Source organism: Oreochromis niloticus, linkage group LG4, assembly GCF_001858045.2.
Source record: "Oreochromis niloticus isolate F11D_XX linkage group LG4, O_niloticus_UMD_NMBU, whole genome shotgun sequence".
NCBI classification, from domain to species: Eukaryota; Metazoa; Chordata; class Actinopteri; order Cichliformes; family Cichlidae; genus Oreochromis; species Oreochromis niloticus.
This window is the reverse complement of record NC_031969.2, coordinates 24019816-24045611: the sequence shown is the minus strand read 5'-3', so window position 1 is coordinate 24045611 and position 25796 is coordinate 24019816. Positions and strand designations below refer to the sequence as shown.

General features: G+C 40.7%; 1 protein-coding gene and 1 long non-coding RNA gene across 8 annotated transcripts in view; one reads left to right on the top strand and one right to left on the bottom strand.

Moving 5' to 3' along the window:
- LOC109194464 (immunoglobulin superfamily member 10) overlaps nt 1–25796 on the top strand; it is a 34549-nt gene that overhangs the window by 3006 nt on the left and 5747 nt on the right. Inside the window, exons 1-3 of one of the 7 annotated variants that reach the window (XM_025906322.1) lie at nt 15022–15176; nt 16315–16590; nt 16707–17024. The exons of 1 other annotated variant lie outside the window; for it this stretch is intronic. In XM_025906322.1, the coding sequence (XP_025762107.1) occupies nt 15134–15176; nt 16315–16590; nt 16707–17024 (637 nt within the window). In that variant the 5' untranslated portion in view covers nt 15022–15133. Of the gene's footprint in view, nt 1–15021; nt 15177–16027; nt 16047–16314; nt 16591–16706; nt 17025–23955; nt 24098–25796 lie in introns of those variants that run through there. 5 more of the 7 variants (XM_019357811.2, XM_025906321.1, XM_019357812.2 and 2 more) reach the window with 5 other exon arrangements.
- LOC112846607 (uncharacterized) lies at nt 4408–5787 on the bottom strand. The gene is made up of 2 exons (XR_003219658.1): nt 5463–5787; nt 4408–4891 (listed from the first exon to the last, which is right to left on the bottom strand). It is a non-coding gene; the product is annotated as an uncharacterized LOC112846607 (long non-coding RNA).

The window sequence follows — 25796 nt, the reverse complement described above, 5'->3', positions numbered from 1 at the left end:
ACCGCTTGTGATTTTTATCATGTCTTTATACACGCCTGTGTTTTTTTTCTCTCAGAAAACAGGAAATGAAATACATTTTATTGCATGTTCACAACATTTCATGTGTGCAATTTAATGTATGATCCACACACATCTTTACAACTTTTAGATATAGAATAGAATAGAATAGAATAGAATAGAATAGAATAGAATAGCTTGTATTGTCAATCTTACAAGAACAATGAAAGGCTGTTTGGCATTTCTCCATGTGTGTGAAGTACACAATAGAGTAAGTATTTACACAATCACAGACAAATTTACATTTGCACAAGAAAGATATGTACAAGTTATACATACACCTGCAAACATACGGATACACCCATACAAACATACACGCACATACATACATATATGTATATATACATGTATGCATGCACACACACACACACATATTTCCACATACATGCTTACATATATACATACACATATTTTTAAATGTGTAAATCAGGAAATGAGCTGACTCGTTTTCTGCACCACAAAAGAGGAAAGTTTTATTTTTAATTTTCTTGTATGCACGCTTGGTGAAAACTTGATTTGGTTCTTAATTTTGAGCAGTATGATTTTTTTTTTTTAAAATTAAATTTCATCCCCATTTCTTAAGGGGACAAACACTGAAATCGGAAAGCTCTGGTTTTAACTACTCTATTCATCAATTTAACTGTTATTAATGGAAATAAATTGCATTTTTGGGCCTACACATGCTCAAAAACTTGTATTTTGCACACAGCTGTGGAATTAGTTGGTAGGTCTGGTTCATTCCTACGTTTCAGTCATTTCAAGGTGGTAACATTCACTCTTTTTTAAAAAAAAATTTATTTTCTGTGATTTGATCATTTCATCTAAAAGAGGGCTTGTTAAACTACTAGAAAAATGTTCTGATTAAACTGAGGATGTTATTCTATAACAATTTTGTTGGGGTTGCTACACATTACTCATTATTTTTCTTAAAAGTAATACAGTATGTTAATTAATTACTTAACACAGAAAGTATTACATTCCTTTCCTGTTACTCAGTAAAATGACCTGAAATGCACTGTCCCATACTTAACAGCTAGCAATACAACACTCAACAACCAACCCAACACACAACATACAAGTACAAATACAGGCTACAATGTTATAAGCCTGTCTGCTCATCACTGCCTTTGTTGCCTGTTATGATAATGGGTCATGTGACCCAGTGTTTGAGTTTAATGTACCTTTTTTTGTACTCATTTGTGTTCTAGTTTCAGTACCAAAAGGGATTTCCGATGTTTCTGTGTTTTTAAGCACAGTATATTTAGTCATACTGTCATACTGTCATACTATGATAAATGCATTAAGAACATGTTTTACAGCATTATTTTATCAGTAATATTTCTTACAGGGTTCATATTGCATTGAATATGTCTGTCATCACATTCATTCTATTCACAGGTTTAGTTCATTTTATACACATTGCATATCTGTGCTGATTTGGAGTTGATGTTCCGTCCAAGAGGGTTTTAAGCTTCACTGGTGAGAGTGTCCAGGTGATACATGTTGAGGGAAGATGAGAACATAGCAGGTTAATTGCATGCATGCTTACAATACACATATTAATCTAGTAGAAGGCCTGAGCGAAGGCCCAAGTGTCTTCTGCTTTTCTTTGAGACCTGCGCCAATTCTGTCTACTTAGTGATTGATGACGAGGGTCAATAATTAGCCCTTAGAGACCCTGAAGCTTGAAGTTTATTACCTTAAAAGGCAGGTGTTATAGAAAAGAGAAGTTACATGTCTGTTTATAGTTATTAGAGATGTACAAGATGTACCCTTGTCTGTAAACAATGTATTTTTGACCTGTGTTGACGTGTATGTGTGGGCGTTAATTTTCTATGCTATAAAACCAGCATTCAATGTATTTTTGTCAGAGGAAGACATATGACATGAAAACACAGATTTTAGTTTTACGTCCCATGAAATCCTAATCGAGAAATCTTCACACTCGATCTGTTATTCTTTGCATCAGTGTTGTTGGTAGGACTCTTTTGGCTGTGTTTCTTGTGTTTGAGATCATGGTCTTGCTTGATTCTCTGCCTCACTCAGTTTGCCTTGTCCTCCAGGTCAAGATTCATGGGGAGTCAGCTGGCTATGTGTGAAGAATCCTGTTTCATGTGTAACCGGGTCACAGATTACATATTGCTATAATTACACAAAATGTGTTCTAGACCCCAAACCGTTTCTTTTATACCTGACTTTTAGGACCTCCAGGCCTGTAGTTATGTTCATTATCAGTTAGAGCCCCTCCTCATTCTTCTTCTTCTTTGGTGCAACTCTATAAATATGGGGTACCCCTTTGGCCTCTCCCCTTTGATACAATTCCCCTGTGGGAGAGGTTGGTGTCATTTCTTTCCCAACACTGTACAACACACATATAATGTATATTTAGCCACCCTGATATTTCTGATTGTGTGTTTTTTAGTTCAATTATTGTCATCATTGTGCCTGTCTTTGCTAGATGCTGTAAATGTGTAGTATGTGTGTGCCACATATGTGTTATAGTCTATGCTAGCATGAATAGATAATTCTTGCTAGCTTGGAAGTTGTGGTGGGTTGAGCTAACCCTCTTCCCTACTGTTGGTTGTAGGAGCTGGAGCAGGCAAGTTAATGACTTGGAGGTCTTTCTTTTACATTTCTTTGTCATGTATGTCTGATTTCGTGTTGGTGTTTTTTTTTTTTTTAATCTTATGTCAAATATGTTCCATGGAAGTTCGCACTTTATGCTTAATGTAAAACTAAATAAAGTTAATGACTTGGAGGTCCCAGCTTTGTGGGGGTCAGCTACACAAATGTAGAAACATCTGTTGAGGTCGATCCGCTTTATATTTAATTTTCTTGTGTAACTCAATAAAAACAAGATGCAGTTCTTAATTTTTTGTTTTGCGTTGGTAGGCAAGTATTATGTCTGTTCTGCTTTTTACTTAAAGTTATCTCTATAGTATCTCTACAATGTTGTTGTGGAACTCATCTTCCAGCAGCGCATTCATTTTACATAAGCTCCTTTTTAATAGATGTCTAACACTGAAAGTGCAAAGGCCCACATGGAGTTGCTCCATTTACCTTGCAGCTTTGAATGAGGTACAAATGATTAGCATGAAAAATCTTCTGACCATAAAACCTTTCTATTTTTAAACAACAAACCCTATTCATTGGCTTTATATAAAGCTCGGGGGAGTCTCCAGAAGAAAACAAAATTGTTGGGTTTTTTTTTTACATATAAAGTTTAATGCAAAAAAATTCAACCCCAAGAACAACAGTGGCCCCAAGATAAGCAACTGTACTGGATGCAGAACCGAAAAAAAATAAATAAGGAAGATTGCAATTTTTGAAATTAACATGAACTCTCCAAAAGTTGATTCTGTTCATCTGGACGTAGCGTTTTGTGGGAGAAAGGTTTCGTCACTCATCCAAGTGACTTCTTCAGTCTCAGCTGACTGCAGGTTTCTTATAAACAGTACATTGCATCATGACTGAAACCAGCCAACTGAAGGAACAGTGGGCTGGGAGGTCAGTTCCTTAATCTTAATTATGCAAATTCTCATGACCACTGATCAACAACCACTGACCACTGACTGCATAATTAAGACATTTTAACATGAACTGTTTATACATTATCTGATGTGACCCATCAACAAACTGAACTGTTATTTATATAGCTACTAGTTATGATGGTATTTGTCGGAGATCTTATTTTCTTTAGAGAATGCCAAAATTAAATTGTTTCTTATGATTATATGATTTCTTTACCTTTCTTAATATTTAGAGGAAGATCTGAAGTTTTCCAGATTTCCAAGGACAACCTGCCTCATGAGTACCAGTGTAAGGGGAAAATTGCAAGAATGCATACTCAGGGGGTGGTTAGTCCAGTCATGCTTCAAAAATGTAAAAAATAAATAAAAAAATAAAAAAATTTAAAAGCATTATTTCATCAGCTTTGTTTAAGCATTTACAGTACACAGTAGTTTGCTTACGACTAGCATTGTGAGTGTAAATGCATTTATAAATGCAACCCTTAATCAGATTTAATCTTAGCTTCTTCCGGTCTTCCACACACAAGACTTTGTTTCAGTCACATGTCCTGACTCATTTTGCGTCACTGGTACATACTGCTGTCAAAACAGTCCCCTTTTCCTTCGTCTGAAATATCTTTGCTGCACATTTGCAAAAGTCCAACAGCCTATTGTCCATTTCATCACCTGGATCTCTGCAGAAGTGAAGAGATTTGACTTGTTACAGATGTTATCACATCAGACTGTAGCTTCCTGTTTATTTATTCATTCATTTATTTGGTTGACAACATGTTTTGATGCTGCATTTTTAATATTTCATGTTAAATATTGACACTATGTAAAATGACGAGTGTTATAGCAGACGCCCTGGACCACTATCTTGGGAACGTGATTCTGTACTGTCCATCCATTCACTTCCGCTTATCCTTTTCAGGGTTGCGGGGGGGCACTGGAGCCGATCCCAGCTGTCATAGGGCGAGAGGCGGGGTACACCCTGGTACACCCAATTTACCTATCCCCACAAGATGCATGTCTTTGGACAGTGGGAGGAAGCCGGAGTACCCAGAGGAAACCCACGCAAACACAGGGAGAACATGCAGACTCCAAACAGAAAGACCCCGGCCTGATGGTGGAATTGAACTCAGGACCTTCTTGCTGTGCGGCAACAGTACTAACCACCGTGCCACCGTGCTGCCCGTGATTCTGTACTGTTCCCTGGTAATAACGTCCGGTCAGAGACGGGGAATGATGTCAGAGTGGAAGAACTTTATTTTCCACGAGCCCACATTGAACACACACTCTCGCTGGCAAGTAAGGATGTGGTTCTGCAATTAATACAAATAAGAAATAACATAAACATCTTTCTCACTTGTTTAGCATCTCTCACATTTCAGTATTACAGAAAGCACCATACCAGATTGCACATGGACACAGCCAGATACCATGTGGCTGTGGTATCTGGATGATCATAATAAAAAAGGATGATCATAATAACATAACAGGATGGCATGAATACAACAATAATCACTTTAGGTTAATTCCCTCATTTGTGAGTCAACACCACCATCTAGTGGACACAACTGCTCACTCACCATGTTTATGCAGTCTTTATAAACAAGAACAGGTTCGTGTGCCAGCACATATGTGCAAATATGTGCACATATGTGCTGATGGAGTTATTTGTTACTGCAGTAACTCCATCAGGTAAACTCTGTGTGAACATTAACTCTCCACAATAACTGAAACCAACTTAGAAATGAGGAATATCTTGTGGAGCCAGGCTACTACTTACTTTATTCATTACAGCATTGATGCTAACACACAAGGTAATACACAGGTGTCTACATTGGTACATTAACTGCAACAGAAATAAAATGTGTTCTCATTGTGACTTACTGGTTCTATGAACGCACACTTGCCCGCCTTAGTCCGATTCAATTCAAGTCCATAACTTGCCCGCAGCAGCGTTACTCTCCGACTACACTTTTAATTGCCACAGCAAGGAGGGGACGGTGCGCACTCTGATTGGCTATTGGCCCCTGGGGGAATCATGCTCCTCTCATGCAGGTAACGCATGCCCTGGCAGGAGGACTTTTTAACAAAGAGGGTTGATTGTAACCCTTTGTAATAGTTATTCGACTGCATCCGCTAAGACCCTTGCGTTCACACCGAACGCGATAGAGGCGGCCAGAGCGTCAGGTTTACATGTAAAGTCAATGGAAAGAGGGTGATGACACGCGATTGCGCGTCCGGCGAAAATTCTGAAGCAGATTTGCGTCGCGAAAACGCCAAAACGCCTGAAACGCGCGTCAGTGTAGCGCGTCTGGCGCGTTTGACTCGCGGAAAAAACCACGCGCGTGAGTTTTTGTGTTGCATTTTGTGCATACGCGTCTTTCGCCTCTACCGCTCGAGTTGGAAAAATTTGAACTCCAGCGTCAAGTCGCGCCGCGTCAACCAATCAGGAGCCTGGTGACGTGGCTGTAACCAGGTCAAAGGGGCAGATCAAACCAAAGCCCTTCATTCTTCATTCAGTATGGAGGAAAAACTCATCAACGCAGTGGCTAATCGTCCAGAACTATACGATGCTAGCTGCTACTTCTACCGGGACAGGAATAAAAAGGACCGAGCTTGGAGGCACAGAAGTGAGGAGATCGGGCAACCTGGTAAGTTCATTTGTTCTTCTTTTTAATTTTCAGACTGACCCGATGAAGCCGCGCTAAAGCTAGCAAGCCCGCCTACTGTCCCGCTATTTTCCCACTGATGTACAAATACCGTTCTGGTTTTATGCATGTTGTCATATAGGAATATATTGTTTATTAATAAACAGCACACAGTGGTCCCGCTCATCCGTCACTGCCTCGCTTTTTCGCTGATTTTTCATTGCACCGTACAGCATTGCATTCTGCAGCCTGATTGACAAATCTCCTCCGTGTCGTGTCTCCTGCGCTTGCCAAATTGATCATGTTTGGTTTTGATAACCATCACGTCCAATAGAAAAAACAGCACAAAAACACTCATAACTATGACCCTCATTCGGAAATAGACACCTGCACCGGGAGGAAAAGGAAAAGGCGCACGAAAGTGGCAGGCAGATGAAGACAAAACGCGGCATAAAAATACTTTTACGTTTTGCAATCTACAAAGGTTTGCACTTTGAGAATCAACTTGTGAGAACTGTGACTAATGTTCATGTGTGTGGGGAAAAAAGTGTATAAAGTGCGTGGCGAGGGGCTAGTTATTCTGAGAACCCCTGCTGCAATAAAACAGGGACCACTGTATATACTTTCTCTATGATTATTGTATTCAACCTGTTAACAGTTAATATTGTCTTGATAGAACCAACTGATTCTGCTGCAGAGCATCCCCTGTTGCTTCTCCTGGCTCCCCAGTCCCTGAGCTCCTGCTGCTGCACCCACAGGTATGTACAGCAAGCACTGATAGCTTTTTACTCGGTGTGGGATTGCCTTGTGATCACCTTTACTAAATATCTACAACTAATCTGATTATATCCTGTTTTGTTTTTTCAATGTTGAAATTAAAATCTAGTAGCAGCCTTCTCATTTCTTTGTGTTTTGTGCTGTGTTTTACACGCCCAGAGAGGAGGACAGCTCCGAGGCAAATGAGGGACGGGTCCCAGGACGGTCCATCGGCGGTGGAGCTGGCCATCCTGGAGTCCCTGAAGAGGCCACGCCAGTCTGCAATGGAGCATTTCCTCCTCAGCCTTGTTCCTGCTCTGGAGAGCAGCTGGGTCTTTTTTTTTTTTTTATTCCTGTCTCTCTGTAAATAGTTATATTTTATATATTTATGTTTAATGTTTTTCTCTGTGAGAATTTTAATATTATTTCAAATAAATTTTTATAATGACTAATGTCTCAGTTCTACTACACAGCAAATGTTGGCACACGACTTGACACATGTAGAATTTATTTCATATTACACTAATGACAGAATATACTAATACAGTGGGATGCAAAGGTTTGGGCAACCTTGTTAATAGCCATTATTTTCCTGTATAAATCGTTAGTTGTTACAATAAAAAATGTCAGTTAAATATATCATACAGGAGACACACACAGTGATATTTGAGAAGTGAAAAGAAGTTTACTGGATTTACAAAAAGTGTGCAATAATTGTTTAAACAAAATCAAGCAGGAGCATAAATTTGGGCACCACAAAAAAAGAAATGAAATAAATATTTAGTGTATATCAATGTGTGTGTCTCCTATGTGATATATAGGGGGCCTTTGTCTGGACGTGCTTCCCAGAGCTCCACAGCAGAGAGGGAAGTTCCAGCGCTCCTGGAATCCCTCTGTGATGGACCGCCAGTCTCCAGGTGAAGGCACAGCCATGAAGTCGCCCACTAGACAGTCCCAGATGGCCGTCGCTACCTGGGGGGTGATCTGGCACACCGTGGACACACCGACTCTGAAACTGAACGCGATGGTCCTGAAGGAGTCCCCGGTGGCAAGGAACCTGGACAAAAGTGTTCAAAATTAGTATTATGTGTACTGCAGTTACAAAATACATTATTCAAATTCCAAAATACTTTTGTGATGTCAGATTTAAATTACAAAACATAAATCTTACATAAAACATTTTCTAATTATAAGGATAATTACATAATATATATTAGATATAATATAAAACAGTCAGTTGTGTTTTGTTTTAACTTTACCATATCATAATTTGATTGGTAGCAACTTTTACCACTACAGTGAGCCAATCACTCATAATTCCTAAACATGTAAATCAGGCAGGAATGAAGTAAGACATTAATAGAAATAAAGAGTTGTATGTTGACATGTAGCCCTTTCCTTGCTTAAATCATTAATATTTTTGAAAAATTAATCTGTGATAAGACATAGCTTATCAAGATAGAACCATATAACTAAAGATGAACCAAACTGTTCACAATTTTATCTACCTCTCAGTTTAAAGAAAGGCTGGTGACCCCTGTTATAGAGTCTGACAGCTGCGAGGATTACATACAAATATTCATCTATACCAGAATTAAACCAGGTGTAAATAAGGAGTGAGTATCACTACAAAGATTAACCCACAGTGGCCCTTGTACCAGTTTGATATCAGCAAACACAGAGAGCATACACTGATAGACACCACAGCCATGCTATCAATGCAAACACTGATAACAGCATAAATTGAATTAAATCGGGACTTGATGAGACCTTTCAAGCATCACTAGAAATATTATAAACAGTCGTCTCCATACCACAGTTTGCTATCAGTAAACACCGACGGCATTCATTGATAGCATAGCACATCCATGTTAGCAGTGTATAAACGATAGTTTAGCATATTAGCACAGGTATCAATAAAGGACTACCGTATTAAACACTTTTACTAACCGCAGGCAAATGGACAGGCGCTCTGCAGGTGGGATTGAGCACCTGTAGTTGGTGTCTAGGCGGGCGATGCTTGGACCAACGCGGGACAGCAGGTCCTCAAACTGGGCGAGGGAAAGACGGCGATATCGCTGAAATCGGCTGTCATCCAGGCGCAGCTCCTGGAGCAAGTGGTGAAACTCACCAAACTGCTCACCCGTCTGGAGGACTTGATGGACCCAGGTACGGCGAGGACGTCCTTAACGCTGCTGCTCCGCTCTCCACAGTAAATAGAAACGCTAGCTCGACAGCTGCCGTCTAGCAAAGATACTGTCTGGCACAACTTCCTCCCACATCCCTCCCACATTTCCGGTTCACGCGCGTCAAAATATGCAATTTTGACGCGCGATGGATTTTTCTTGGACACGCGTCGAGGTGCGAATGTGCACGCGTCAAATTAGGGGCGTTTGGGGCGTTTTCGCTCGCGTCTATCGCGTTCGGTGTGAACACACATGAAAAGGAGATAACCGAATCTAACCCCGCCCCACACACGCGCGCACACACACACACACACACTGCTTAAACCCAACTATTTCTTTAATTTTCACCGAACACAAAGAGAAATCAATTAATTTAACTCTGACTCGCAGTTCAGACATGAGTAAAATCTAAGTATGATTTCACTCATGTCTTTAGATGCTCGGGCGGAATTATTTTCGCAAAATCACAGCAAATGAAAGACATTGTTATTGCGTGTAATATAGCGCATGAACCACAACCTTCTATAGAATACTTAGAATTTTGCTTGTTCAAACCAGAAAGTGGGGCAACTGTTATGACTTTAAGCAGCGTTGCTCCAACTGCCAGTTTAACATGAGTTGCGACCAAGGCCAACTTTGATAAAGCACAGAGGACTGAGACGAGGCAATGGTGGAGGTCTGGTCTTTTTTACTACGAACACTCTTCAATCACATACAATACCACAGTGCCACCTGCGGGTGGGAGGTAGTAATAACTGCTGCTTATTACAATATACCACATCCCTCCTTTCCGAGATAAAGATACAACCTCTTAACTCCAATATCTTGTAACATGAATGTACCCTTTAAACCGTAGGAACATTATCAATATTATATTCATGGAACATTAGGTCAAGCACACCTTAAATTGCCTATCATTTGAACAATGCAACTACATGCCAGTGCAAAGTTTTGAAACAGACGAACACGTGACAAATTGGATGAGACATGTCAGAATGAACATATGAAACATGACATATTTCGCTCTAATCCAACAGGACAGTTATCTGACATGTACAAAACAACTCAGGTACAGGGTAGAGCGACTTCCAGTTTCCAAATCACTTAGTCTCTATACCTGGCAGGGCGTATTATTGCTCGGCCACTGCGTGTGTAGCATATGGGTGTATTGTCCATACTTGCAGGACGAGGGTGTTGTGGGGTGTCACTTGCTGGTGGCGCAACTGGCTCTTGGGTGTGAACAGACAGATCATCTGGGTCCATGGATGTGTCCTTAAACAGACTTGGGTGTATTTTCCTCAGATGTCTCCTGTTCCGCCTGAGCACCTCACCCTCTGGTGTTTGCACAGCGTAGGAGCGTGGTTCCTCTCGCCGATGTGCTACAACAGCTGGCTCCCAACCGCGCCGTGTTTGCATGTGCACAGTATCGCCTGAGGTCAAAACAGGCAATGGTCTTGCATGCTGATCAAAGTGGTATTTCCGCTTTGACTGCAGTCCACGCACCTTATCTGGAATGTTCTGTGGGGTTGACTGTCTCAACACAGCACTGGCGCATGGCAGTGTGCTGCGGAGAACCCGTCCCATCAACATTTGTGCAGGTGACACACTCAGTCCTGTGACTGGAGTGTTCCTCAGAGATAACAGCACTAGATGTGGATCTGTTCCAGTTCGCGCCGCTTTTTTAAGTGCATGTTTAACAGTCTTTATGGCTCGCTCCGCCATTCCATTTGAAGAAGGAAAGCCGGGACTGGAGAAAGTTAGCTTTATCTCCCAGGATGCTGCAAACGATCTCATCTCGTAGCTGGCAAATGGAACATGATCGCTCACTATCTCTTTGGGAATTCCGTGTCTTGCGAAGACTGATTTCATCTTCTGAATCACAGAGTGTGCCGTTTTGTCAGGTAAGTTAAGAACTTCTGGGTATTTGGATAAATAATCAACTAACAAAAGATATGGCTGACCGTTCAGTTCGAAGATGTCCGCTCCGATTTTCATCCATGGCAGCTCTGGAATCTGATGTGGAATAAGCGGCTCAGCCTGGTTCTGTGGCTGCATTTGCTGGCATTGTTCACACTTCTCAAGCATAGTCTCTATGTCGTGCGACATGCCCGGCCAGTACAGTACTCTTCTTGCTCTGGCTTTTGTGCGCTGTACACCTTGGTGAGCGAAATGCAACTTCTCCAGGATCACTTGTCTGAAGCTTTGGGGTATTACAATCTTGTCCCCTATCATAATAATGTCATCGTGGATACTGATGTTGTTTCTCATAGGCCAGTAGCTGTGGAGTGTTCTGTCTAAACTCTTCCTTCTGGCTGGCCATCCGTTGAGGTGCCTTTCACGCACAGCTTGTAGCACGCTATCTGCTGCAACTGCCGTTCTCAGGCTGCTCAGTGTTTTTTCACTCAACGCTGCTGTGGCCTCCAGAGCATACACAACTCTTTCTTCATTTGTGTCTTCACTCACATTCTCGTTGTCACTAGTGGTTGTGGCTCGTGAAAGTGCATCGGCTATCGCTGAAGACTTTGTTTGTCTTCCGGAGTCGGCATGTCAACAATAGCTTTGATCTTTAAAGCATCTGCTTTCTGCCCAGCTGCTGTGATGATATGGCCCATGTATTTCACCGTGTCGACTTTGAACTGAATTTTGTCCTTGTTAAACTTCACGTTAGCTGTTCTTGCTTTCTCCATGACCTTCTGCAGGATCTCATCGTGTTCGTGCTCTGATGTAGCTGCAATGATCATATCATCCGCAATGATAAATACACCAGGAATGCTGCCGAAAGTCTCGCAATTCTTTTGTTGAAAAACCTCGCTGGCGGATTTGATCCCGAATGGGAGCCGGAGGAAGCGATACCGGCCCCAAGGTGTATTAAAGGTACACAGCTTCGATGACGGCTCGTCCAGCTTGATCTGCCAGTATCCGTCTTTTTCATCCAATATGGTGAAGATGGATTTTCCTGCTAGCTTGCTTCGAACGTCCTCGTGTGTGGGAATGGAGTAGTGCTGGCGTTTAACTGCTTGGTTCAGATCACAAGGGTCCAAACACACCCTTAGTGTTCCGTTCTTCTTCTGTGTGGCGACAAGACTGTTGACCCAATCTGTGGGCTCATTGACAGGCGTTATGACATCTCTGTTCTGTAAGTCCTGTAGCGTCTGCTTCAGCGGGTCCATTATGGAGAGGGGCACGTTCCTGCATGCATGAATCACAGGTGTTGCGTTTGCGTCAGTGTGTATGTGATGGACTCCAGGGAACTCACCCAAGCCTGTGAACACATCAGCATACATCTCCACAAGCTCTTCCTTGGTAGAAGGTGGTTCGGCTGGTTTCGGTACAGCGGATGGTAAGGCAAGGGCTTCAACTCGCTTCACCAGATGCAGCTCCTCACAAGCTCGCCCACCTAGGATCGGTTTATCTGCATGGTCCGACACAAGAAAATCAAACACAGCCCTGTGCTTCCTTGCTTCACACTCAAGAGACACCACACCATCTACATGTATGCGGGCCCCACCAAAAGCTATGAGTGCCGTCTTCGTGGGCTGTAACCGAGGCATCCCTGGTAACTTGTTGTAAACTGATCTGGGGAGCACATTTGCGTCCGCGCCTGTGTCTAGCTTGAAGGTGACTGATGCGTCCCCGATTGTTACACTTTCGTGCCACCTTCCAGTTTGGTGCTTGTCACTGCACACCATACCTATGTACAGTGAGTCCCCATCAGTCTCAATGTTATTAATAGTCTTTGTTTTCTTGTAATTTCTACTTTTCTCTGCGCCCACTCTGCATACTTTTGAAAAATGGTTATTTTTCCCACACCTGTGGCATGTTGCCCCATAAGCTGGACACTGTCGGGGCGCGTGTTTGTTGCCGCATTTGTAACAAGCCGTTTGCTTGTCGTTGCTCGGTTTGTTTTTACTGTGTCCTGATTTAATGTATCCTGGCGTTTTCCTTAATGCATGTACTGACGTGTCTTGGGGTGCAGTTGTTGACTGCATAGCCTGAATCTGTGACTTGGCCACCTCTGCTGATCTGCATATTTCTATCGTCTTGCGCAGTGTGAGGTCGTTGTCACGAAGTAGTCTCTCTTTTAGTCTTGTATCATTTATGCTGAACACCAACTTGTCCCTGATCATGTCATCTTCATTGACCCCAAACTCGCAACTTTTACTTTTCTGACGGAGTTCTGTGACATATCTGTCCACTGTTACACCTGCTGACATTGGGTATGACCAGAATGTATGGCGCTCAAAAACAACGTTCTTTTGTGGACTACAGTATTCCTTAAACGCTTTCAGAATGTCCTCCATAGCTAGCGCGTCTCCGGCCGGGGTTACAGTGAGTGTGTTATACACTTCAAGTGCCTCCTCGCCGATAGTGTGGAGAAGAATGGCTGTTTTAACCTTTTCATCTTTCTCCAGCGCACCCGTAGCAGTCATATACAGTCTGAATCTTTGTTCCCACCTGCGCCAGGTCTCAGATAAATTGCCGGTGAGCAGTAGCGGCGATGGTGGCTTGAATTGCTCCATGCCGTTAGCACCGTCCACCGTTAGCTAATCCACAGCTAGCTTACTCACGTCGCGGTCGGTCCCTGCTCACACGGTCCTGCCAACTTCTGACACCATGTTATGACTTTAAGCAGCGTTGCTCCAACTGCCAGTTTAACATGAGTTGCGACCAAGGCCAACTTTGATAAAGCACAGAGGACTGAGACGAGGCAATGGTGGAGGTCTGGTCTTTTTTACTACGAACACTCTTCAATCACATACAATACCACAGTGCCACCTGCGGGTGGGAGGTAGTAATAACTGCTGCTTATTACAATATACCACAGCAACTGTTCACTTCTAAACAACTCTGCATTTCCCTCCACGGGCGGCTTTCTTTGCCTGACGAAAGAAAACGAAAGGAAGCAGCGCACGAGTGTGCGCACATTTAGGAAAAGCTGTTCAGGTGGATCTTCTTTATTTTTAGTTTCCTTCTGTGGGTTTTGCACACTTTGTGAAAGCACTGTGTTTTTCTTCATCTTTACTGCGTGGATAGGTAAGTATATTTTTTTCTGTTGCGGTCTTTGTTAAAGTTATCAGAACGGAGAACGGAACCCATCTTTCGGATGCAGCGCGTTGTTTGTTTTACACCAACTCCGTTTTTAGGGTCTGAGCACTCAAAGTGCAGAGGTCGCGTTGGAATTGCTCCATTTGTTATGTTTTTTTATGCATATGAGTCGCACTTTGGGATCCACAAACATGCTTTTAAATTTACATTGGGTACACATGTAGGCCTGTTTGCGAAAAGTAGTCTACCTCCTATGTCCTTTTCCTAAACACTTAACGTTAAAGGTGGTAATTCACATTGACTTAAGAAAGAAAAGAGATGTGGGCTGAGAATCTGGACCACCTGGCAGTCATCTCCCAAAGCCGAATTTATATGCATGTGTCAGTCTGCTTACGGGTTTTGCAACCAATCTTGTACCTGGCATGACAGTCATACAGGAACCATATACTTGCAAGTGAAGCACTCATTGTAATCTAATAACTATTCATTATGTCAGTCATAAATTAGTACTTGTGGACTGTGATTTGAATCATTTTAAATTTGCACGGAGTTGTTTCCAGATTGTCTGCACTAAAATTCACAAAACTGGTACAAAAAAGTCCAGTAAGTGGAGCAGGGCTCCTTCCCTGTCTTGTAATTTGCAGAAGTACAAGTATTCCCAGAGGGACCGTTAGACTGCTGGTGTTAAATTGGAACAACAGACACCGCAAGTTATTTTTTTTTGTTTTCTTCACAAGACCAGTATGGCTTTTCTGAGTTCTCTTTTCTTGAACAGTATAGGCTAGAATAGATTTGCCACTGGCTAAAGAAGACTTAATGTATCTGCATCTACCAAAATATCCATCATTAGTCTCAGACGCTGGAGGAGCGGAGGAAAGTTCTGAACTTTGATGCACTTGTGAACACATCTGTTGGAGCCATGATGTGGCCCTTCATCTCCAGCTGCTTAATTGCATGCACAGGTGGGTCTGGTTTTTTGTTTTGTTTTGTTTGCTTGTTTTTGCTGTGCTTGTTACTTTAGAAATATAATATGGTAACTATATAACATAGTTTTAACACAACATCCAGTTCCTCTTCAGGAGAAAACCTTCAACCACATCAGCGTGTTAGCACTGGTCATAAGCTTTTTATTTCTTCAGATTATCAGTTTAATTTAAATCTGCTTTATGAAGTATCTAAAATATCTAGCATTTATCACTTGGAGTCTTTCTAGCATAAATCTGCTACCTCTAAAAACAAACAACCCCCCAAAAAGCCTAGCAGCTGTTATATTGTATATATTGTCCTATTGTTTACTATGTTGCAGGTCATTAGACATTTAACCAAAAGTCTTCAATGCAAATATGCTAGAAATTGCTTTTTTCATTGCAATAATTCAATGAATGGATCATCATTTAGCAACTCTAAAGCAGCTAAACTATTTTAGAGACTGAAGTGACCAAATGACATTATAATTTAGTGCACTTTTTTTTAGTTGTATTTGTTTTTATCATATCTAGAATTTTTCCTGTATCCTATTTTCAGATATTTACAGATTTGCTAAAAATGTTTTAATGTAATTTAGTATGACTTATTCTTTATGCAAAAATAAAGGTAGTTCACCGTTTCTTCTCACTTGGGATTTAATTTCTGCCTCAAGGCCTCTGTAGCTCCATCATTATCTCTTAACCTCCAAATGTTCTGTTATGTTAATATCAGTGAAACTATGAATGTTGTTTATTCTTTTTACAATAAAAATATGTCCGTGTATATTTTAACTCCAGATTTATGAACAGTGTGATCAAAAATCAAACCACTCTGGAAAGTTAAATGGGAGGTGTCACCTAAAATGGGTCAGTATATTACAACCACCCAGGTTGCAATATTGTCCATCCATCTATTCTCTTACGCTTATCATTATCAGGGTCGCCTATCCCATCTGCCATAGGGTGAAAGCCAGGGTACACCCTGGACAGATCGCCAGTCTGTCGCAAGACTGACACAGAGAGACAGCAAAATATTTGCACTCACATTCACATTCACCTAACTCAGATGGTAGCTTGAAACTCATCACATGCCTTAAGTCCCTTACTCCCTGTATTTTTTTTTTTTGTTTTTTAGGAGAGCTTGTGAGCACTTCATGTCCGTTAGACATAACCCCTCCTAGAGTTGTGGTGAGATTTGGAGACTCCTTATCAGCCAACTGCACCTCATCATCTAACCAGACTGAAGGAATGGGATGGGAGTGTTCATATGGAGGAGTGGACTTTATCTACGGTGTTTCTTCTCTTCCCTTTAAAATTGACTCTGTGCCAGAGTGGGAGATAGGACCAATGTGTTATGTAAATCTCCATGATGGTGATCAGTGTGTAGAAGTGTTACCAGTCACTGTTTATAGTAAGTACCCTTCACTTAGTCTAACATTTCTAAGATGGTCATTTTTATTATCTAGTCACTGAGTAACATTGAGTCATTTTATTTATTTATTTTTTAAAAATTATTTTCTTTTTCAGAAATGCCAGACAGTGTGTCTCTGAAGAATTTAAGTACAGTGGAAGAAGGCCAACAGTTTGCCATACAGTGTGATGTTGTTAATGTTGCACCAGCAAGAAATCTCTCTGTGCTTTGGCACAAAGGAAATTATATCATGAAATCTGAGACATTTGATGAGTCCAGTCCATCTCCAGTCAGTAAGTCATCTGTCCTCACTCTGACTGCTCATAGAGATGATGATGGAGCTGAGATCAGGTGTGAAGCAAAGTTGAACTTGTGGCCACAGGAACAAGGTCCTCCTCCAGTGCGTTCAGAGGCGCATACTCTGACTGTACTCTGTGAGTATTTAACATGATCTTAATTTAATCACCACAAGATTTCATACTGAAAAAATGAGCTTTTCTTTCTTTGTCTGTATATAAGTATTTCTCTCTGTGTCTGTATTTTGATTTTATGTCCTCAGACCCACCAACATTCACCAATGATTCAAATGAGAATTTGGAAATGACAGTTGGTAGCGAAATATCTTTAAATTGTACAGCAAGAGGAAATCCAATACCATCCTACCATTGGGAATTCCCAAACTTCACACAAGTGTGGAACAGGAGTCATGATGTGAATCTTCCCATTTTGACTGCATCATCTAAGTTTCCAGGTGTCTATACCTGCACCGCCTCAAACAGCCAGGGCACCGTGACCAAATACTTCATCATCACTGAAGCTCCACGTAAGTTTTTGGCAGTTCATTAATTTATATTTCTTATTACTATGCTTTCTTATTTCTTATAATCTTGTGTGCTGTAACTCTCTAATCAGCAGTTCCCCTGGGACCACTGCTGGATTTTTAATTTGTTTGTCTGTTTAAATCTTTATTTTGGGATTTGCGATTTTATGTAATAAAATCTTCCATTTCTGACAGGAGAGCCAACAGTCGTTGCAGCAATAGTCAGACTACTTGTGGCCTTTGGACTCCTGCTCTTCCTTGCTTGTCTAGTTTTTACGACACATAGAGGCATATTTTCATGCAAGAAAGTCGACTATCTCCAAGGACAACCCACCTCATCAGTACCAGTATAAAACTAATTTGAATGGGTGCATGCTTGCTTCAAAGCTGTAGCTGTAAAATGCACCATGTTGTCAGCTATCGCTAAAGCTCCACTAATCAAGACTGCTGTCCAAACAAACAAATTTTATCTAGCAGAAACGTGTTTAACAGCAACACTGTGAGTGTAAACATGTGTATGAACACAACAGATTAATAATCAGATTTCATCCTCAGCTATTCATTTATTTTAACTTAACTTGGACAGAAATAAGAAGGAACAAATTTGTCTCTGACTTTCAACTGAAACTTTTTCTAATTCTAATTTTAGAAAACCGCTTGTAATCTTTATCATGTCTTTATACACGCCTGTGTTTTTTTTCTCTCAGAAAACAGGAAATGTGAGAAATTTTATTGCATGTTCACAACATTTTATGTGTTCAATTTAATGTATGATCCACACACATCTTTACACCTTTTAGATAGTTTTGCATGTGTAAATCAGGGAATGAGCTGACTCGTTTTCTGCACCACATAACGGAGGAAAGTTTTATATTTAATTTCCTTGTATACACGCTTGGTGAAAACTTGATGTGGTTCTTAATTTTGAGCAGTTTCATTGCATGCATAGGTAAGTGTGTTTTCTTAAAACTACCAGAATATATCTGTTGTTGTTATGTAATCATATAAAATTCATCTTTGGATATCATTTTTTTTAAAATTAATTCAATTTCAGCCCCATTTCTTAAGGAGATGAACACTGAAAGTGCAAAGCTCTGGTTTTAACTACTCCATTTATCAGTTTAACTGTTATTAATGCAAATAAATGGTATTTTTGGAGCCTAAACATGCTTGAAAACTTGTGTTTTGCACACAGCTGTGGAATGAGTGTAAGGTCTGGTTTACTCCTACGTTTCAGAGTCAATTCAAGGTGGTAACATTAATTCTTTTTTTATTTTTTATTTTCTATGATTTGATCACTTCATCTGAAAGGGGGTTTGTTAAACTATTAGAAAAAATGTACTGATTAATCTGAGGATGTTATGCTAAAACAATTTTGTTGGGGTTGCTACACATTACTCATTACTTTTTCTTAAATTAATGCAGTATGTTAGTTAATTACTCAACACAGAAAGTAATCATTTGCGCTATTCATTACATTCCTGTTACTCAGTAAAACGACTTGAAATGCACTGTCCCATAATTAACAGCTACCAATATAAAACTGAGGCTACAGTTCCATGCACAAACAGAGATCCCTATCAAAATGAGGACACACGCTGGATCTCTGTTTTACTTTTTATGTGTGAAAACAAAGCCAGCAACACAAAGTAAAGATGAAAAGCACTATGTAGAGATTTCAAAGCGATTGCCACAGTGATTATATTGTAGATGCACATACAAGTGCAAATACAGGCTCATTACTGCCTTTGTTGCCTGCTGAAGTTTAGGATCTGGCTGCAAAGTAATTGACTTGCCAAAAGGGATTTCCGATGATTCTGTGTTTTTATGCCAAGTATATTTAGTCATATTGGTAAAAAGACAGAATTTACAAAGTGGTTAGGTATAAAATAAAGAAATGACCTGTTTTGCAAGTATCTTTATGTGTTTGCATTGTTGTACAGAAAACATTAGGCCGTGTTTTGTTGAGAGTGGGAGGTTCGTAACACATTTGGACATTATTCAGTCTTAAGGTTTCTTCAGTTGTAAATCTTGCTCCTCTAGGCCTGTTTCACAATAAAACATTACCATGTAGTGATTAGAAAAGAAAATTCAGAGTAAAATCAAAGCCTAAATATTAAAAGGATATGCAAATTAATGTATCCATGCATCCAGAATACCAGCAGAGCTGTAATGATGTGCTAAATTTATTTATTTTTTTTATTTTTAATTGTTACTATTTGACCATATGCCTAATTTAAATGTTGCTGTATCATACTAGGAAAGCCTGTGAGCACTTCCTGTCCATTAGAACTTAGCCCCCCTAGAGTTGTGGTAAGGTTTGGAGACTCCTTATCAGCAAACTGCACTTCATCATCTGACCAGACTGAAGGAATGGGATGGGAATCTATGTATGGAGGAGTGGACTTTACCCTGGGCGTCACTTCTCTTAAGAATTGACTCTGTGCCAGAGTGGGAGATAGGACCAATGTGTTATGTGAATTCCCGTGATGGTGATCAGTGTGCAAAACTGTTGCCAGTCACTGTTTATAGTACGTAGCCTTACATGTCTAAGTAGGTCAGTATTATTATTTGGTCACTGAACAACATGAATTCATTTTATTTCTTTTTGTTACAGAGAGGGCCATTTTCTTGCAAGAAAAGTGACTGTCTCCAAGGACAACCTACCCCATCAGTACCAGTATAAAAACAAATTTGAATGGTTGCATGCTCAACTATCAGCTTTCTTTATAGCTCCATTCATCCAGATTGCTGTCCTAAAAAACAAAAAAACATTTTCAATTTCAAAAATTTTTTTCATTTGTTTTAATTTCCATATGGATTAACATGGCATTCGAATGCTCCATAATTACTGCAACAAATGTACTCAGACATATGAGTTAATTGCATTTGTCTAACGTATCAATAAAATGTTCTTGAAAAAGAAAGTACTGTAAGTGTTTGTCATTAAGAACACTGAATGTAAAAAGGGAAGGTTGAGGAGGGAATTTAAAGATATTTAATCAGATATTAAAAAAACAAGTCTGTTACAGTTTCCTGCTTAAAATAAATTCATGTACTGTGAGACCACCGAGAGTCTGTTTAAAAGACACTAAGCATGGGCAGAAAAGATGATCTTAAATCTAGTGATGTGTGGTATATTGGTTTTAACATCTTATATTACAGGAATTTCATTCAATCTTCCATGAATGCCCATTTGCTGTGAAACATATCAGAGTCCTTTTTCTGATATTCTGCACTTATTTTCACCAGGCGTGTGTGTGTGTGTGTGTGTGTGTGTGTGTGTGTGAGTGACTGTTGGTTACTCCCTCTCAGATGTGAGTGACCACCTAAACTCCAGCTGATGCTCTTATTACACTCACACACACTAACTTGTCTTGTCATTCACTGCCATGACGTTGCTGTATACCAGCCATTTCCAAGAGTCAAGAGTGCTGCATCACTAAAACCAGAAAATCCTCAATCTAATCAAAATACAACATAAAGTGATGCATTTCCTTAAAAAATGTATGCACAAAACATAAATCTCACAGGCTGCTGGCTATAAATTTCTGCCAGACAGATGGAATGGGATGGGAGTGTTCATATGGAGGAGGGGACCTGACCTACAATTTTTCTTCTCTTCCCCTTAAAACTGACTGTGTACAAAGAAGCAATGTTACATTAATATTATTAATGCAAGACCAGTAAATGTAGGTCAGAGTAATGACTAATATCACAAACTAAACCACTCCTACTGCCAGTTTTGATTCATTTTTGTATATAAATATATGTCACTGTTCATCAGAATGAATTTGTATCACTTCGGCCTATCTGCAGTGCCTTGATGACCCACCAGGGGGCCGAGCCCACACTTTGTAAATCACTGCATTATGTTATTGGACTCTTTTGGCTGCGTTTGTTGTGTTTGAGATCGTGGTCTTGCTTGATTCTCTGCCTTACTCAGTTTGCCTTGTCCTCCTGGTCAAGATTCATGGGGAGTCAGCTGGCTACGTGTGAGGAATCATGTTTCATGTCCACCAGCAAAGCCTACAGTGGTGGAAAGTCTTGTTGGAGAGTAGAGTCTGTGGATTATTCTGGAATCAGTCCCATGATTTAGGTTAACTGGAAACTTGGTTTTGGATTTCGTGGTGCTTCAGGGAACCCACCCAGGAGAGGAGCAGCGATGGATTTTGGAAACCTTTTTGGAAATCTCATTCATAAACTGATCTCTACTGTGGACTGAATTCATGATTTCTCTGGGTAACCCTCCAGACATGTGGAGGAAACTGAACATGACCTTGACAGAAATACCTTTTTTTTTCATTCAGTAAAAGGACTAAATGTTACAATCCCTGATAGTGTATTGCTTCAAATGGAGAAAGTCTTGAGAGATGCCTGTTATGAGGAAAGGCAGCTCAGAAATCCAGATACCAGCTGGACACATTTTTGTGTGCCCCAACTTCACAGAGTGTTTCAGTCTTTTATCCCAAGCTAATCTGCTATTTTTTTTTTTTTACCTTCCTTGGTTAAGTTTAGGGATTAGAGAGCTGATCTAGATTATCATATTAAAATTTAGGACACATCTTCAGTAGTGGACCTTGGATTCATCGGGTGAGCTAGAAGGGGGGGGCCTGATCTGGCATCCCACACCTCCCTGTCGGATCGGGCTGTACGCTCTACCTCCCCACTGCCTCCCAGAAAAGGGAAGAAGAGCAGAGGGTGTTGGAGTCAAATTGTTAAATGTTGTCATTGTGTTACTTAAATTTGTAAGTCTTGGTTCAAACTATATGATCAAAGACATTCTCCTGTTTCTATTGCCCTCCCCAGCCTGTTGAATGGTGAGGGGGAGGCTGTAGTGTTTTATTATAGGGACACATCCTATGTGAGGGTTCTGTTTTCTTATTTAGTAAACTTCTTGCCTTTATGACCCTTTTGGTGAGCAGGAGGTCACACAAACGCACCCCCAAACACAAACACACAAACACACTCACTCACGTGGACACACACACACACACACACACACACACACGCACACGCACACGCACACATATTCTCGCACATACACACACACATACGGTGCCTGACACCATAGGGGGGGTTTACAATGGGTGTTTGTTTAAACTGTGTGTCACAAAAATAAAAGGCTGCTGTGGGGTGATGGTTCTCCGAAGTGGTCTGAGACCGAGGGCAGAAGGGCTGCTCTGAGATCCTTCCCGTACTAGCATGTAAAAAACCGGTTCAGCTGTTCGTCTTGCTTCGTTAACGGGAAGAAGTCTCTAAACCAGTGGGGCCTGTGGAAGCGTAGACCCAACAGAGGGAACATTTTTCCTTTTCTTTTTTCTCTTCCATTCCTCCTTTAGGTTTCACTACCATGAGGTTAACTGCACGGCCCCCAGGAGGCCCTGAGACAGCTGTATCAGTCAAGCAGCAAGTTTCTAGTGTTAGGTTTTCTACCTTTTTGATGCCCTCTCCTGAGGCAGGCCCACCACGGGTTGATCAATCCTGGGCATGTGTCTCATGGTTAGCTGACTGCCTTAGCTGCTCAAGTGATGTCACCCCTCTTTGGCTGTGGCTAAAGAAGGCTGACATCACTCTTTAGCCACAGCGAAAGAGGGCTGACATCACTTTTTAGCCACAGCCAGTGACTGGTCCTCTCAGCAGTGTTAGCTAATTTTCTATGCTAATTCTCAATTCTGCTGTTGGGCCTGTCCTCTGATTCCAATCTCTCTAAGCAGTTTTGCTGTTGTACCGGCAACAAAGCCCCTGCACCCCACTTCTACCGGGTGCACCTTGATCTTCCAGCCTCTGTCCTCTGCCTCAGCTGGCAAGTTGGCATACCGCAGCTTCTTACGCTCAAAGGCTTCCTCAATTGCATCCTCCCACGGTACTGTCAGCTCAATGATGTAAACAAGTTTTTGGGAGTTAGACCAAAGGGCGAGGTCTGGTCGCAGAGTAGTTGTTACGATTTCTGTGGGAAAAAATAGCCTCTGAACCAAGTCCACTTGCGTCAGCCAATCCCTAGCAACCTTCAGCGGGCTTAGGTCCGGGGTTGAAGGGCTAGTCCTTGGCTTGTCCCCCTCCCGGACAAATGCTGATGAGTACTGATGCTCCTCTTGGTTCGTGAAAGGTTGAGCGTTGATGGATTGCCTCGTGCACTCAACTTTCTTGGCTAGACACCTGAGGACCTGAGTCCTCTTTGAATTCACTTTTATCACTCCATTTTGTTTTGTGTGTGAATACTCAGTACTGTAACCTTTTCAAGAACATCTTCTTTCAGTCTTTTGAAAACAAAAGCAGAACATGACAAACTCATTGTACGCGAGTTTGCAGTTGAAATATTATATCTCTACAAACCACATCGGACTTTGCTCTAGTCTTTAGGTGCCTCTGTGGTTTTATTTGTCAAACTAACAGGAAGACATCTTTATTGAATGTTCACACTGCATGTAGATTCTTAGCATGTTTGCTTGTGGAAACAATAGAGTGAGTCAACGCCCATTTCAGTGTTCACTTCATGTATACCATGATGCAGCTCTTTATATAGGGGCAGCTTTTTCTGTGCCTCAGAGCCAAAGGAAACAGCTTTGGGGTCAGCTACACAAATTTCAAAACATCTGTTGAGGTCAATCGGCTTTATATTTAATTTTCTTGCGAAACTCGGTAAAAACATGATGCAGTTCTTCATCTTTTGTTTTGCAGTGATAGGTAAGTATTTTTTCTCTTGAGCTTTTTACTTAAAGTTATCTCTATAGTATCTTCAAATTGTTGTTGTGGAACTCCTCTTCCAGAGAGCGCATTCATTTTACATAAGCTCCTTTTAAATAGATTCCTAACACTGAACCTGCAAAGGCCCACATGGAGTTGCTCCATTTACCTTGCAGCTTTGAATGAGGTACAAATGATTAATATGAAAAATCTTCTGACCATAAAACCTTTCTATTTTTGAACAACAAAGCCTATTCATTGGATTTATATAAAGCGCAGGGAGTCTCCATAAGAAAACAAAGTTGTTTTTTTTGTTTTTTTTACATATAAAGTTTAATGCAACAAATTCAACCCCAAGAACAACAGTGGCCCCAAGATAAGCAACTATACTGGATGCAGAACTGAAAAAAGAAGAAGGAACATTGCAATTTTTGAAATTAACATGAACTGTTTACACATTATCTGATGTGAATAACCAACAAACTGAACTGTTGTTTATATAGCTACTAGTCACGATGGTATTTGTCAGAGATCTTATTTTCTTTAGAGAGTGCCAAAATTAAATTGTTTCTCGTGATTATATGATTTCTTTACGATTCGTAATATTTAGGGGAACATCTGAATTTTTCCACATCTCCAAGGACAACCTGCCTCACGAGTACCAGTGTAAGGGGAAATTTGCATGAATGCATGCTCAGTGGCTGGTTAGTCCAGTCGTGCTTCAAAACTGAAAAAAAGAAAGAAAAAAGCATTATTTCATCAGCTTTCTTTAAACATTTACAGCACGGTAGTTTGGTTAGGACTAACATTGTGAGTGTAAATGCATTTATAAATGCAACCCTTAATCAGATTTAATCTTAGCTTCTTCCGGTCTTCCACACAGAAGACTTTATTTCAGTCATATGTCCTGACTCATTTTGCGTCACTGGTACATACTGCTGTCAAAGCAGCCCCGTTTTCCCTCGTCTGAACTATCTTTGCAAAAGTCCAACAGCCCGTTGTCCGTTTCATCACCTGGATCTTTGCAGAAGTGATTACGAAAGAGGATTCGACATGTTAAAGATGTTATCACATCAGACTGTAGCATCCTGTTTATTTGTTCATTCATTTGTTTGGTTGGCAACATGTTTTGATGCTGCGTTTTTAATATATCATGTTTAATATTGACGCTATGTGAAGTGAGGAGGGTTTATTGTAACACAGGGTTATTCGACTGAGCGTCTAACGGTCTTACAGGACGCACATGACATGGCAATAACAGAATCCAACCCCTCCCACCTCCCCACCCCAACACAGACACATTGCTGAAATCCAACTATTTCTTTAGTTTTCACCGAACACAAAGAGAAATCAATGAACTTGAGTCGCAGTTCAAACACTTCCTTATTCTAAGTATGGTTTCACTCATGTGTTTAGATGCTCGGGTGGATTTATTTCGCAAAATCACAGCAAATGCGAGACATTTTTATTGCGTGTAATATAACGTATGAACCTCAACCTTCTGTGGAATACTTAGAATTTTGCTTGTGCAAACCAGAAAGTGAGGCAATTGTTCACTTCTTCTAAACAACTCAGCATTTCCCTCTACGGGCGTAGGCTTTCTGCGCCTGACGAAAGAAAACGAAAGGAAGAAGCGCACGAGTGTACGCACATTTTTAAAAAGCTGTTCAGGTGGATCTGCTTTAGTTTTAGTTTTCTT